This window comes from Ictalurus punctatus, chromosome 2, assembly GCF_001660625.3.
Source record: "Ictalurus punctatus breed USDA103 chromosome 2, Coco_2.0, whole genome shotgun sequence".
Lineage (NCBI taxonomy): Eukaryota > Metazoa > Chordata > Actinopteri > Siluriformes > Ictaluridae > Ictalurus > Ictalurus punctatus.
Genome location: NC_030417.2, coordinates 1,986,622 through 2,002,476, shown reverse-complemented (window position 1 = coordinate 2,002,476; position 15,855 = coordinate 1,986,622). Strand labels below are relative to the sequence as shown.

Sequence of the window (15,855 nt, the reverse complement as noted above, 5' to 3'; positions counted from 1 at the left end):
TGAGTCTGGAAAGAACGCATGTGGGCCTGAGTTTTTTTTTTTTTTTTTTCTTCTTCTATTTTTATTTATTAGACGTGTTGAGCGGCTAACGCGTCTTCCGAATGCCAGGCTTAGCTTAGCTTCTGGACTTTAGCTGTCTGGATGTTCATTCTCAGATGAGGGCCACTTTCCGGAACACGCATTATGATCGGTCCTGGACGTTGCTGGTCCTCGCTAGTTAAGGAAACAGGAAGTGGAAGGGAACGGTGCGCCAGGATCAGAAAAATGAAAGGAAAGGGGTTGGGGGTGTGTTCACATATGTCCAAAGTTGTGCTAAGAGTTCCAAAAAATGTCTGAAAGCCCTCAGTTTTGTTTGTTAGCTACCTCAAGACCTGAAGCTAACATTAGCTTATCGGTCATACAAGTCACCTCTAGCACCATAAAGTAGTCACAGCGTCTGACTCACGCGACGTCTCGATACGTGTTGTACACTTATCTGGCCACGAGCTTCAGAATCCCGCGTTCTGATTATGTGCACTCGGATGTATACGCACTTGCGCACAACGCTTTCTGAGCTTTTGGGCACGTCGTATAGTTACTGGAGTGAAAACGGTTCACAGCGTCGCACCTTCTGTTGAAGCGGTTATCATCTTTCCAGAAAGAATCTGTGATTGGTTGTCAGTCAAATGGCATCTTTTAGAAAAAGAATAAATAAATAAAGGAAGGTCTAAGCCCTTTTTGTTAGCGACGGAAATTGCCATCGAACCTACCAGAGTGTCTTATTGTCACCGTGAACAGTCAGTAGTGGTTCTGAACGTTACCGAGATTAGCTGCTGAAGGCTGCGTGTTCATTCACAGTCAAACAGCACCAGAGGAGACTCCGATAAGCATCACACCGTTAGTGTGGTAGAGGATGGATGTTTATGGATTTTGGTTTGGGACGTTCGGGAAAGCGAGGACCAGCACGGCTGAAGGGCTTTTATTCCAGGACTGTGGATAATCTGTGTCTGGAAAGTGACCTAGAAAGTTCTTTACAGTCTGCCTTTCAAGCAGGCCAGAGATTAGCATCTCTCATTTATACTTCACAAAGACACCCTTGAAAATCTGGGAAGCCAGTGGGGACAAAACAAAACCAAAAAAGATCCCAAGAAAGCGCCAGAAAGCACCAGAATGTCCCGTTAACCTCTGATCTGAACGATGTGTACGACAGCACGGAGCGAATACAGTAAACCAAAATCCGATTACCACACTGATAATTGGCAGGTGAGTGCACACTGCTGTTGAGCACCAACACACCACGAGAGGCCACGCCCGCCAGATCGCCCCGGCTTCCCGAGGAAGCTTCTCGTAAGCACCAGAGTGTCGCTCTGTATATCCGAACGATCCGACGACGGCACGGAGAGGATACAGTAATCCAGATAATTATTTAAATCCATGACTGGAAGGCGTGTGCACATTTCTTAAGCACCTACACACCATGAGAGGCCACGCCCACCAAAATGAAAGGAACTCTGGGAGCACCATGTGACCAGATATTACAACATCACACAGCAGAGGCCACTATCCCAGAATCCCCTGGGAGGACAGAAAGGACCATTGAGCCACTGGATCGAGATGTCCAGAATTTGAGATCAACGTTCCATCACCGGAACCTTTTCGGGAACCTAGGAATCTCTTCAGGGACTCAGGAACTTTAGGTGTGTTTTTTTTTCCCCCCCTGCCTTTCAAGAACTCTGGACACTATTTAGGAACTGAACCTTGGGCGCTTTTTCCATCTCAGGAACCATTTCAAGAACCCAGGAAGTTTCAATGCCTTTCTATTGTAGGAACTTTTAAAAAAACATTTTTTTTCATTTAGAAACATTTCCACTTTGGAACCTTTGAGGAACTTAGGAACTATAGCTGCGGTTTTTTTTTTTTGCACTACAGAAACTTTTTCAGGAACCAAGGAAACTTTTGGGTGCGTTTCCACCACAGGAACCCAAGAACATTTTAGGAACTGAGAAACTTTAGGTACATTTTCTGTGAGAGGAACCAGGGCAGATTTTTAGTCGTGTTTTAAACCAGAAATATGACCAGGAACCGCTTACTCCTGGTTTGGATTAGTTCCACAAACCTTTAATTCCTAAAAGGGTCAGGAACCGTTGGTGGAAACGTGCCTGATTCAAATGAAAACGGCGATTAGCATACAGGCTTAATGCTGGCCTGAGGACAGAAAAAAGAAGAGAAGAAAAAGCACCCCGGAGAGGTTTCTGATAGTTTCCTCAGTTGGACAAAAAGCAAAGCATGATGACGAGTTGGAGAATGTTTCTCCACACACACACGCGCACACACACAACCACCCGCACTCACACGACGACACCAGTACAGTAAAAATGGCGGAGTCGGACGAGACCTTGTGGTTTACAGTAGAAATGAGTTCCGCTGGTGGTCGCTAGCATCACCACAGTGCTTTGTGGAAGGATAGGTCTGTTTGTACTTTTGCCGCTGCCCCCTGCAGGCCTGGGCTGGAAGCGCAGCAGCTCTCTGAGACGTGTGTGTGTGTGTGTGTGTGTGTGTGTGTGTGTGTGTGTGTGTGTGTGTGTGTCAGTCACTATGTGCCCCAGCAGTAAGGCCTCAAGTGTGGCTGTGCATCTGTATTGCTGACAGAGAGCGAGAGAGAGAAATGCATAAAGCAAACGAGGAAGAAAGAGGGGAAGAAAGGAAGACAGCAAGACACGGTAGAACGAGGGAAGGAGAAATGGACAGAAGAGAAAGGAAGGAGAGAGGCGTTGGAAGGTAGACATAGAGAAAGGAGGTGAAATAGATGGGAAGGACAGAAGACCAAGAAGTGACGGAGAGAGGGAGAACAAAATGGAAGGGGGGGTGAAAAGAGGGGGATTTGTGGAGGACATGTAGAGGAAGAGGAGGGGGGGGGGGGGGGGAGAGAGAGAGAGAGAGAGAGAGAGCACCATAGTTGTATCAGCATTTGAGCTATACAGGAGTTGTGTAGTTGTGTAGTACCATGACATTACTGTAAACAGTGTATCGTGTGTGTGTGTGTGTGTGTGTGTGTGTGTGTGTTTGCACCATTTGACTAAAAGATGTAAATTACACCAGAATAATGCGTGTGTGTGTGTGTGTGTGTGTGTGGGTTTAGTTTTCGAAGATGCCATGACCCTCAAATCTGCTTTGTGCTCAAAGAGACGACCATCCTCTCTCGCTCTCTCTCTCTCACACACACGCAATTACAGACACAAACACACACTCTCACATCCACACGCTCATGCAAGCATGTCTCTCTTTCATCAGAGAAGCTGCAATCACAGATGAAATGTCGATCGTTCTGACACTGTAAATGATATTTAAAAAGTCTGTAAAATAAAAATACCCCCAGCCTCCCCCCCCCAAAAAAAAAAAAAAAATGTAATGAAGTCTTCAATAAATAGCCGACATGTAAAAGTGAGACGTGTAGTCGGACGAACCGTGTTTGTTTGTATGTTTCTCGATGAATAGCACCAGTAAGTCGTCAGGCAACTACCAAAACAAATGTAAGAAGGTTGGAGCTTGGTTTGCTATGCAAATGAAGGGCGGAGCGAGTCGTGGGATGGCACGGCGTGACTTCGGGTGGGCGGGGATTCAGTAACAGGCGAAGTATTCCTTCAGCGGCGCGAACAGGTGCCGAATCACCGGGACGCTCCACGACCTTCCCAGGAGTCTTTGCCTGGCCAGACGACTCATGTTGGACACGTCCGTGTAGTGGACAGGAAATCCAAAGACCCTGAGAGGAAGGAGGGGGAAAAACAAACAAACAAAAAGATGAGAGCTTTTTCATTCATGGCTTCCATTCCTCTACACTTCATATCCTCCTGCGTACACGCTTTCCACCACAGGAACCGTTTCGGGAACCCGAGAACTTTTAAAGAGCGCCGAAACTTATTCACACTTCCCCTGTTCCGCTCATCCACCCATCTTATCTATCCATGTGTGAAGCCATACTTCAGCTATCCTGTGATTTCTACTCCTTCGTTCATCTGTGTCCGGATTCATCCGTCCATCCTAAATAAGGGTTGATCCATCAACTATGGACTTGATTCGGCAACGAATGTTCTAAATATCAGGTGTATTTCAAGATAATTGGAACTAATTCTAACTTTATCATGAATCCATCATGTGTATCTGTCCATCCATCTGTGAAACTATCCATCCATCTCTCCATCAATCCATCCATCTGTGGATCTATCCTTTCGTCAATCTGTGTAAAACCATCCATCTACCCATCCATCCAAGAATCTACCTATTCCTCCACTGTGTGTGAGAGAATCTACCCATCTATCCATCCAACTCTATTATTAAGGGTCCATCAGTCCAAACATGGCCTTCAAGTCTCTCAGTTCATCCATCAACGTTCTAAATGTTTGCTTAATTTGGAAGTAATTATAAGTATGTGGAATAAGTTCATCTTGATCCATACCTTTCTATCCATGCATACCTTTCCATCTCCGTGCACCAGAGGATGTCCTCCTTGTTATTCATGTAGACGGGGAAGTGCTGGTCTTTGCCCTGCTTGATGGAGTTGGAGCGAGTGGTGATGGTTCTCAGCTTATCGAACTGAAACGCAAACCCGGTGATTAAATAGATACACATCGCACGGTGGAACGTTGCGGTAAATAAAATAACAGCACCCTCTAGTGGACAATTTAATCTACAGCCTCAATTTCATAGTGCTCTGGTCCAGCAATTCGACATCGCTGTATAAATACAGAGACTTGTGACTGACGTTACCAACCTTGGCTGTGCGTCCATGTTCCAGACAGTCCTGCAGGTCGAGCCTGTCGTTCTGCATGGCGCTTAACGGTCTGCGGGAGAGGGGGAGGGGGAGGGGAATGACGACAAAAAGGACATTACGTTATTACCGTACGTATAACAGTCTGGAATATTATCGGTCGGAAGGCGTTAATATGTTTATAAACACCTCAGTGGTGCACTCGTAACGCGGTACTGTTTCGGTCATAATGGATTTCCGTATGGAGATGTTTAACGTTTGTGGAAGGAGTCTCCAGTGTTAGAGGTGAAGTTTCAGGAAAGAGTTTTTACGCTTTGACAAGCCGAGGGTTTTTTTTTTTTTTTGTGTCTAATTAACTTCGAGAGAGAGAAGACGATAATAGAGGCTGGTGAAAGAGCACCACGTTTAAGGTAAATGAGAACAGGATCGGACTTCCTTCGTGGACGTTCCGTAAACGGATAAAAAAAAATCTATAACATTGTTGTAGTAGAAGAGGAATAATAATAATAATCACTTGGGGACGTGCTGTTACAGGCACTTTACACAGGTATCTTTGGAGATGGATGGATAAATAAAAGAGTTATGGTGCAGAAGCAGGTGAAGGTCATTCTCACCTGTTCATGCCAGGCAGGTTGCCCCAGAAGTAGCGGGCGCGGTGGGCAGCAGACACCTCCTTGGCATCGATCATCACTGGGTTGCACTGAGGCAAGAGACGAGGTTGGGTTAGTCTACATTCACAAGAAGGTCCTAAAGTGAACTGGTGTTAGGGTTAGCATTAGTTAGCCAACAGAAATATGTTAGCGTGTGTGTGTGTGTGTGTGTCTGTGTGTACCTCGAGGAAGCGTGAGATGTCTCTCTTGTCGCTAACTCCCATGGCCACGACGTTCTCGAAGAGCCAGAAGAACGGCCGCTCGTCTCCTTCTTTCGGACGGGCGTCGTGTAGCAGGCGGTAAAACTCGAAAAACAGTCGCCCGGTGCCCTCTGCACAACACACACACACACACTATTACAAAAGATCATACAATATGAAACAGGCGTCGCTTTTGTTCTTCGAGGTCTGAATCACTTTGGACTTCAACGGAAGGTCTTTTTAATGTAAAGTGGGTGGGGCTAATCTCAGATAATCCAATTTTTTATTTTACTGTGCGTTTAGAGTGTGAACTGTTTATTTGAGTCCGAACAGCAACAAGTTTAGTAAAGTTTGACCATCCTGAGTCTTACGGCTGGGAGTATCAAGTGCGTCAACTCATTCGAATATTAGGCCACACCCATTCTTGATTGATTTTGCTAAGCGAGTTCGGATGGTGCTTATGGTGTTTGCGCTTTGTATTATATTTAGGTGGGTTTTACAAACATTTCCAATATATAACACACACACACACAGCGTACCAAAGAGTCCTTTCCTGGCTGGGTTGACGATGGAGAGATCATTGCAGGGGCTCCCACCTATCACCAGATCAAATGGACCCCACTCTTGAATCTGCAACACACACACACACATTAAAACCTTTCCATGTCAATTGAACTGGCGCTATGAGGCTAATGTAGCAACAACAAACCTCCGTTTCGCATTCCATACAACGTTTTTCTTGTGCTTTTTAAATCCACTCTGGACCCTGATGTGTTGCCCTACGCTCTTTGTTTACTTCGGTCATTACGTAGAATCTTAAACTTTTTCGGAAATTAGTGCGTTAATTGGTGATAACGTTATGAAAATGTTTGTGCCTTTAGGCTGTTCTCCAACCTGTGAAACATCACGTGGTGTAAGGAGCCAGTTTAATCAGCACGGCCGTAAAAAACGCTCGGCCTCCGGACCTAAAAACGTCCAACACTTCTCTGGTTAAACGTGATTCCCTCGCGGTTTTCAGGGAAACGGGATCGATTCAGGCTGTAACCCGGATTCACTTTAACACGCACGGCTCGAACCCGTTCACCAAATCTCGTTTTGACACAGGATGACGGTCTCATGAATCGGGTGTGGAGAACCTCTTTATCTGCTGCATCGAGTTACAGACAGGGTGATCTCTCAATCAGTCTCTCTCTTACACACACACACACACACACACACATCCTCAGTACTGTCAGCTCAGCAGACCGCAGGCCTGAGGGGAGAAAAGCAGACACGCCTGCACATCAAAGCCTAGCTGAAATACGAGCTCCATCAGCGCTGCTGCATTCGTATCTCTATTTATACACACTTTCTCTCTCTCTCTCACTCACACACACACACACACAGAGGAAGAGAAGTGTACAACATGGACAAAAATATGATGCACCACAAGGTTACAGCCGCAGTATGATAGAGGTCATTAATGCAAAGACATTCTGGCTAGAGACACACACACACACACACACAACTGAGTAATGCCTGAAAACGTTTAACCAATCATGACGAGTGTGCCGTTTGTGCCCAGATGAAATCAATTCCTTTGTCCTATAAGGATGCATTAACAAGTAGTTGGCGTTGAGTATTAATACGTGTTAATTCCTTTCAGTACCAGCTCTAAATAAACGAACAGAACCACGACAGCGATCGTAAATGGACATACATCTGCGTCATCTACTACAATAAACGCTCGCACCGAATGAAATTCATTCATAGTCTACAGAAATACCGTAATAGTGACCATTTCGTGAGACAACAGCTGGAGCAGCCAGGTGTCCGGGACGGCTCTAAGAAACAGGGACGTGTACGGAACTCACGTGTTTATGCGTGACGTTGCGGACGTCACCCACGTACATGATCCGGCCCTGGTGCCTCACCATCCCCACTGTAATGGAGTCCTCACACACCTCGGACGCCACATAGCGCTCTACCTGTATGCCCAGGTCCCTTAGCACCAACAGACCTGAGTGTGCACATGCATGGACACACACACACAAACACACACACACACACAAACACATTATAATCACAAGACTGCTCCAGTTTAAGTACAGCTTCCAATCATGCTATAATCATACACCTCAGTCAGACAGGTATGAACTCACCTGTAGCAATGCCATCGAACAGAGAGAGCACTCTGATCGGCTGCCTTTTCTCTGCTGCTACAGGCGTGTAGATCTTAGGAGGTTCCTGAGAGAGAGAGCGAGAGAAGGAGAAGTAGAAGGAGAAGTGGAGAAGCTCGATCGTAGTCTTAGTCTTTGACCTAGTGAAGTAGCATGAGGAAGTTTTTGATAGAGACTGCTCCTTACTCCTGACTAACTCACTTTACCTTTACAGTAGTGGGCACCAACCCTATTCCTGGAGATCTACCTTCCTGAAGACTTTAGCTCCAACCATAATCATGCCCACCTGACCATCTAAGCGTTGCCTTAAGAAGTTCTTGATCAACTAAAACCGGTATGTTAGATTTTGGTTGGAGATGAAACATGCAGGAAGGTAGATCTCCAGGAACAGGGTTGGTTACCAATGCCTTACTGCAAGTAGAAGCCCTTGCTAAGCAGAAGGGACTACCATCAAACTGTTTGGATGGTTAGAACCGTACTGTATTTACTCCTGGCTGGCTCGCTTCTGGCTGACCCTTGAACCTGACTTGCTTGCTCCTGGTTGGCTCACTCCTGGCCAGCGCACTCCTGACTAACTCTCTCTCCTGGCTGGCTTGCTTCTGGTTGACTCTCACTGCTGACTGGCTCCTCTTGGTTAGCTCTCTCCTGGCTGGCTCACTTCAAGCTGACTTTCTCTCCTGGATGGCTCCTTTTGTTTAGCTCTCTCCTAACTGGCTTGCTTCTCGCAGGCACTCTTGACTTGGTTCATTTCTTGCCAGCACTCTCCCGACTGTCTCACTTCTGGCTGACTTCCTCTCTTGGATTGCTCTCGACTGGCTTTTTCCTGTCTCGCTCACTTCTAGCCAGCTCTTTCTCCTAACTGCCTTGCTTCTGGCTGTTTCTCTCTCTCGCTCTCTCTCGACTGTCTCTCTCCTGAATGCGTCTCTCCTGTCACACAACATTAGAGCTTTACTATAGAATGCAGCATTCTAATTTGCATTCAAGTTGCCTTCAATGGATCAGCCCCCTGTACCTGATGGACACACGTGCTACAGTGTTTTGGGATGGCATGACTCACGAAGTCCTGGTCGTGGTTGTTGGCGAAAAACAGCTGGAGGCGCGATGTCCAGTCGTCTCTGCGCCGGAGCATTCCAAACACACCCTTACTGCTACACATGTAGCAGTTCCATGGGTCCTCCTTTATAGCAGCCTGTGCTGAACCGGTACCAACCAGGAGATCTACACACTCCACGCAGAAGCACCTACACACACAGTGTACCTCATGGTATAAAGACGCATCACCAAGAAATCAAATCAAAATGTGTTGCCTTGTTGTACAAACCCCGTTTAACGTTCCAGGCATTTCACTTTTTTTTTGGCTCCCCATCACACATGTATTAGTGGGTGGGGGGAGGAGACTTGCGATGTGAGTTTGTTAACGTTCCACGTCGTTAAAATGTATTCGACACTTTTATTACAGATCGTATTCAAAATCTCTGCCTCAAAAGAAATTTCGTTTCTGTCTTTTGTGCAAAACTTCAAGCGTTCCGCCTACATGCCATATATGGTTGATTACGGGCGTGTCTTTATTTAAATTTAAACAGTGGCATACACGCCCGCTTTTGTCTCACTGTTTGTGTAAGGACCTTCAGACATCGATGCTCATTTAGGTTTAAAAATAAACACTAATTCTTGTTAAAGAAAAACACTCCTCATGAGGACCTGCCAAATGTCCCCACAAGATCAAAACTGTTAGATATTCCTAAGCTTGTGAGGACCAAGATATCAAAACCATATACACACACACACACACACACCTGCAGCAGTTGTTGTTCCCACACATAAGCACCTCTCTGCCCCCACAGCAGATGGTGCAGTAGGACTGGTAGCCGTCATCGTCGTACTGATACGCGCACTCCAGGAAGCAGTTCTGCACGCAACACAAACACTTCCTGAGTCACAAAGTCAGTCCAAGAAACAGCTTCACTTCAATAAACAAAAAGCAGGAGTAATCTCTGTTACTGTCTATTGACTTTCCAATTAACTGTGGGGTGTGTGTGTGTGGTACCTTGCAGCTCTGGCACATTGCTCCGATGAAGAGCGGATGTTCGAGTGACACGTTCAGACTTCCACAGGATATACACATATCTGCGTGCAATATATGACATCAGCATTGCTACAGTTTTTTTTTAAAAAAAGTCAGATTTCTAACAGCTGCCGCTATTTCTTTACGCCGCTGATCGTACAGTCCCGGTCACACCAGGAAAGAACGATGGGGAAACCGTTGCTTACCTTCGATATTCCTGCACTTTTGACGGACCTCGTACACCAGCCTCTCTGGAAAACAGAATGAATTGAATTTGTTTTCTGGACCCGTGCCACATTTTAGCTAAACAAATAAATAAATAAAACAACCACATAAACGATTTCCGGAAGCCCCGAGACGCTGGGACGCTAGAAATACATTTGTAGTGGTTTGTTTCAGGGCTTGTTCTCATATTACAGGCTTCTGTGATGCAAACTTAGCAAAAATCAATATGATGATGATGTAAAATCTAAACAACTGACAAATCTGAGTGTGTGTTTGTGTGTGTGTGGGGCGTATGTAATACCTCTGGTCCCTTCATCTATAATCTCTTTAATTTTAGGTTTCTCCAAACTGTTCTTCCTGGGCTTCTTGGCAGGAGCTGTGTACGCTGCAGCTTCTGGCTCCACCCACATTTCAGGGTACACCTCAGTGTAGGGATTCCGCTCGGCTGAAACACACACACACACGCACACATCTGTAAGGAGCTACAGGGTAGCACAGCAGAGCGGCGCATTCCACCGCAGTAAGAGGCTGGTACAATAGAGTGTAGTACCAGAGTAGATTATGAGTAGTTAAGAACAGTTTAGTAGCATAGTGTAGTATCCGGTCCACCCTGAGGTCTTCTGTTTTCGTATAAATTGTTTCAGAAATAAATAGAAAAATCGAAGATAAAACAAAGGCTAAAACTATTCAGTATGAGATCTACACAAACACAGAAGAGATCAGGATGGGGGGCAAATACTATTTCACAGCACTGTGCAGTGGTAAAGGTACCAGGTGGTGGCTCCAGGCCCTTGGCCCCAGTAGGCATAAATCCTCCACTCGCCCACTCGATCATCTCTCTGGTCTGATGCTCCACACTCTTCCCCGTTTCAGAGTCATCAGTCGACATGCACACTGGGAACGGCTTCCCCGCCCGTGTACTGGCCGTCTGCACACACACACACACACACACACGATGTCGACGAAGAGCGTGATACGAGCATTTAAAATAAAGCTGGTTATATATGAAAGCGGGAAAGAGAACTGGGTTACTCACTTGTAGCACCTCGTAGATAGCTTTCCTGTACATGGGCTGTTTGCTGTAGGTAGGCTGATGAAAGGCAGTTGAAAATGAACTCAAAGGCAACAGTTTCTCCACGCACACCTGAGGAGAGGACGAGACAGGACCGTTAGTCTGCGTTTATCCCCGTCGGTGCGTGACGGAATTTTTTCACGTGGTCAACTCACCACCGAGAATTTCCCGTCTCCGAACCACATGACCCATCGGGTTCCCTCTGCGGCTCGACTGCGTGACGTCATCCACCAGGACACGATGCGTCCGGGCCACCAGGAGAACCCGCGCAGCTTCCCCCAGATCAGCTCGCCGATCCCGAAGCCACGCCCATCCTTAACCACACAATTAGTGTTAAAAAAACAAACATATGCAGAATTTAAAGCCGTTTCCATCGACGCAAATATTAAGCGAAGTGTTAGAACGCGCGTTTCCGCGCGAAGACGAGATGTCTTCTTTTTTTTTAAAAAAAAATCCAGCTTATACGAGAATTAGCACAGAAGTACGCTCAGACATACGTCGTACTCTTGCTCCGCCTCCGCCGACTTGTGCAGCTCTTTGTTACCGCAGGCGACAGGGACAGAGGCGGGCTCTGGCGTCGTGGCGACCGTCGGCGAAGCAGGGTCCGTGTGCTGCTGCTGGGGGGGCGGAGTCCCAGGAGTGGTTGGGACACTGCTGACCGCCGGCTGCTCTTCGTTTCTCTGAGCGTCATCTTCCGATTGGTCAGCCATGGTGTCGTTCATGAGCGGCGTCCGATGAGCCTTCTTCTCTTCCTGAATTTGCAGGAGGATATGGACGAGTTCAACAGGAAAAAAAAAAAAAACACAAACACTGCTGCGTGAAGCTCAAAAAGAAAACAACACCCTCTTTAAGGTTAGGCACATACAACTGGAGGAAATAAATTTTTTATTCAAATTAATATTAACAACGCTTCGTACGTTTTTATCCGTTTGTAGTTACGTCTAACGTCGTGGAAAGTCTGCGAGAATGTCTAAACGAGTTCATTCCCGCTTAGCAGCTACTCTATAGACAGTCGTTCTTTCCCCGGCCCTCAGCTGAAGTTCACAAACGACTCCTTTCCGTGTTACGAAGAAACCGCGACGTTTCCCGTGTCTGAAAACGTACCGACTGACGCTGGAGACTCCTTCCAAAAATGTCTCACAAACGTCTCCTTGTCCGTTTATTGTTAGCCTCAGAACTGTTACTATAGAAACGATAATGCACGCGAACATAAGCCTGGCATCTGAACTACAGCCGGAACTACCGTCAGAGGCGCTGTTGCGGAAAACGAATCGACCAATCAGCTTTGAGAATTCAGCAGCGCCGTGGTGTTATTATGTTTTGATAATTAAGCTAGATCATACACACGTTCTCAACTCCTTAAACTGCAAACTGGTCAGAATGTTGTGTGTGTGTGTGTGTGTGTGTGTGTGTGTGTGTGAGATGCCAAAATTGTTGCTTATATTAAGCATCCATCAAAGGGTATCATGGGTGTGGCCTAATATTTTAATGAGCTCACTTGATTGACGGTCGACTCGCATACATAAGTACAGACTGAGGCTCCACATCACCATGTCTGTCAGTTAGACTGATCTCTCGACAAACCAGGACACAACACACAGTGGGTTCAGTGAGTTTTCACACACACACACACACACACACACACACCGAAGAACAATGCAGTGTTGGGCTGACTGCACCTGGGATCCTGCCAGACACAGCAGTGGCTACACTGTTCCTGTTATACAATAGTGACGTGCTGTAGTGGCACGGATTGAAGAATTTCCTGCATTTCAGCTTTGATGCGCCCCCTAGTGGACATGGAGTCACCCTCCAGATGTGCACACAGACGAGTGTGACGCGGAGAGACGGCAGTGACTCTACACGACTCCCTCAAGGGAACGGCTTTAGTTTCTCGCCTCAACTCATGTCTGATTGGCTGAGAGTGTGAGTGTTTTGATCTGATTGGTGGAGAAGCTCAGAGCATGAACGCTGGCCGGAAGGTCAGTGGTGACGAGACACATACACACACACACACACACACTTTAATTTAATGAGAATGATGCACTGTGTTTATGTGGACATCAAAGAGGATTTACACATTAACCATGATTATCATACATGTGGACACACACACACACACACACACACACACACACTCCCTTTGTAATCAGCCATCGTTCCCTTCCCCTCTCGGCTTTCCCGCCATTAATCATTCACACTCACATGTAAACATAAATGCACACACACACACACACACACACACACACACACACATGCCCAACCACACATCTGCTTTTACTCACTTATATGGACAAGCAGATGTGCAGACACACAAACACACACACTCTCACTCTCTCTCACACACACACACACACACACACACACACACACACTGGCACTACTTCAGCTTGGCTCCAATGGTGTCTCCATGACGACAGAGTGGTTCTACTGGAATTACCCGACAATCTCTGGCACGCTGCCCAGTGCACCCTGGGAAATGCGGTCTTTAACAGAGTAGGGTGAGTAGTACCTCACACACACACACACACACACACACACACACACACACACAGTGGCTAGAGTAATAACTAGATGTTCATTTCCAGAAGGAACCACAAAGCACGGAACTGAAAGTAGGGAAAGGAAGGAATAAAAACATTAATGAATGAAAGTGATGGAGGAAGGAGGGGAAGAAAGAAACAAAGGAACAAATAAATTGATGAATGAAGGATTAAAAAAAATGAAAGAATCATCCAAAAAAAATAAATCAAAGAAAGACAAAGAAAGAAAGAGAGATTAAACAAATGTAAAAGATAAGGGAGTAAATGAAGGAGTGTCTGGGTAGGTGACACCGGGTTCGGGTTTCCCCGTCTCGGTCCACTATATTACGTGATCGTGTATTAGAAAACGTTTTTTTAAAAACGTGTTTAACGCTTCCACAGAAATCTGGAATAAATGATGTGATTATGGGACTGTCAGGACACAAACAACACACTTTAAAACTGTCCACAGCAATCGACCTTAAAAAAATACAGACAAATTAATAAGTGCGATAAATAATAAAGAAAAGAAAACCATGTAAATACATTTAAAGTATTTACATATAAAGTATTTAAAGTGTGGAACCCTTTGCATTAAGCTAAACAAACAAATAAATAAGTAACATTATTTATTAATTGCCATTTATTTATTCTATCACTATATTACACTCATCACTACACTCATCACTACATTACACTCATCACTATATTACACTATATTACACTCATCACTACACTCATCACTACATTACACTATATTACACTCATCCCTAATTACAATCATCACTATATTACACTATATTACTCATCACTAATTACACTAGTCATCACTAATTACACTCATCACTACACTCATCACTACACTCATCACTATATTACACTATATTACACATCACTAATTACACTCATCACTATATTACACTCATCACTATATTACACTATATTACACATCACTAATTACACTCATCACTACATTACACTATATTACACATCACTAATTACACTCATCACTACATTACACTATATTACTCATCACTAATTACACTCATCACTACACTCATCACTACATTACACTATATTACACATCACTAATTACACTCATCACTACACTCATCACTACATTACACTATATTACACATCACTAATTACACTCATCACTACATTACACTATATTACACATCACTAATTACACTCATCACTACATTACACTATTACACATCACTAATTACACTCATCACTACATTACACTATATTACTCATCACTAATTACACTCATCACTACACTCATCACTACATTACACTATATTACACATCACTAATTACACTCATCACTACATTACACTATATTACTCATCACTAATTACACTCATCACTACACTCATCACTACATTACACTATATTACACATCACTAATTACACTCATCACTACACTCATCACTACATTACACTATATTACTCACTAATTACACATCACTAATTACACTCATCACTATATTACACTATATTACTCATCACTAATTACACATCACTAATTACACTCATCACTACATTACACTATATTACACATCACTATATTACACTCATCACTAATTACACTACTATATTACACTACATAACACTCATCACTAATTACACTCATCACTATATTACACTCATCACTACACATCATATTACACTCATCACTATATTACACTATATTACACATCACTAATTACACTCATCACTATATTACACTCATCACTACACATCACTCTATTACACTCATCACTACACATCACTACTACACTCATCACTACACATCACTCTATTACACTCATCACTACACATCACTCATCACTACACATCACTCTATTACACTCATCACTACACATCACTCATCACTACACATCACTCTATTACACTCATCACTATATTACACTCATCACTACACATCACTCTATTACACTCATCACTACACATCACTCTATTACACTCATCACTACACATCACTCATCACTACACATCACTCTATTACACTCATCACTACACATCACTAAATTACACTCATCACTACACATCACTCTATTACACTCATCACTATATTACACTCATCACTACATTACACTCATCACTATATTACACTCATCACTATATTACACTCATCACTACACATCACTCTATTACACTCATCACTATATTACACTCATCACTACACATCACTATATTACACTCATCACTA

At 44.5% G+C, this 15,855-nt stretch overlaps 1 protein-coding gene across 7 annotated transcripts in view; it reads right to left on the bottom strand.

Moving 5' to 3' along the window:
- Nucleotides 1–31: 31 nt before the first annotated feature.
- The window catches only part of dnmt3aa (DNA (cytosine-5-)-methyltransferase 3 alpha a), a 54,551-nt gene continuing 38,727 nt past the window's right edge, over nucleotides 32–15,855 (bottom strand). For 3 of the 7 annotated variants that reach the window (XM_017455184.3, XM_017455211.3, XM_017455231.2), the window contains 17 exons: nucleotides 11,613–11,867; nucleotides 11,271–11,429; nucleotides 11,080–11,187; nucleotides 10,815–10,971; nucleotides 10,345–10,488; nucleotides 10,025–10,069; nucleotides 9,801–9,880; nucleotides 9,550–9,662; nucleotides 8,766–8,994; nucleotides 7,736–7,820; nucleotides 7,448–7,593; nucleotides 6,134–6,224; nucleotides 5,577–5,725; nucleotides 5,359–5,444; nucleotides 4,748–4,817; nucleotides 4,433–4,569; nucleotides 32–3,739 (listed from right to left, as the gene is read on the bottom strand). In XM_017455184.3, the coding sequence (XP_017310673.2) occupies nucleotides 3,598–3,739; nucleotides 4,433–4,569; nucleotides 4,748–4,817; nucleotides 5,359–5,444; nucleotides 5,577–5,725; nucleotides 6,134–6,224; nucleotides 7,448–7,593; nucleotides 7,736–7,820; nucleotides 8,766–8,994; nucleotides 9,550–9,662; nucleotides 9,801–9,880; nucleotides 10,025–10,069; nucleotides 10,345–10,488; nucleotides 10,815–10,971; nucleotides 11,080–11,187; nucleotides 11,271–11,429; nucleotides 11,613–11,867 (2,196 nt within the window). In that variant the 3' untranslated portion in view covers nucleotides 32–3,597. The remainder of the gene's footprint in view (nucleotides 3,740–4,432; nucleotides 4,570–4,747; nucleotides 4,818–5,358; nucleotides 5,445–5,576; nucleotides 5,726–6,133; nucleotides 6,225–7,447; nucleotides 7,594–7,735; nucleotides 7,821–8,765; nucleotides 8,995–9,549; nucleotides 9,663–9,800; nucleotides 9,881–10,024; nucleotides 10,070–10,344; nucleotides 10,489–10,814; nucleotides 10,972–11,079; nucleotides 11,188–11,270; nucleotides 11,430–11,612; nucleotides 11,868–15,855) is intronic. The other 4 variants (XM_017455220.3, XM_017455249.3, XM_017455193.3 and 1 more) reach the window with 3 other exon arrangements.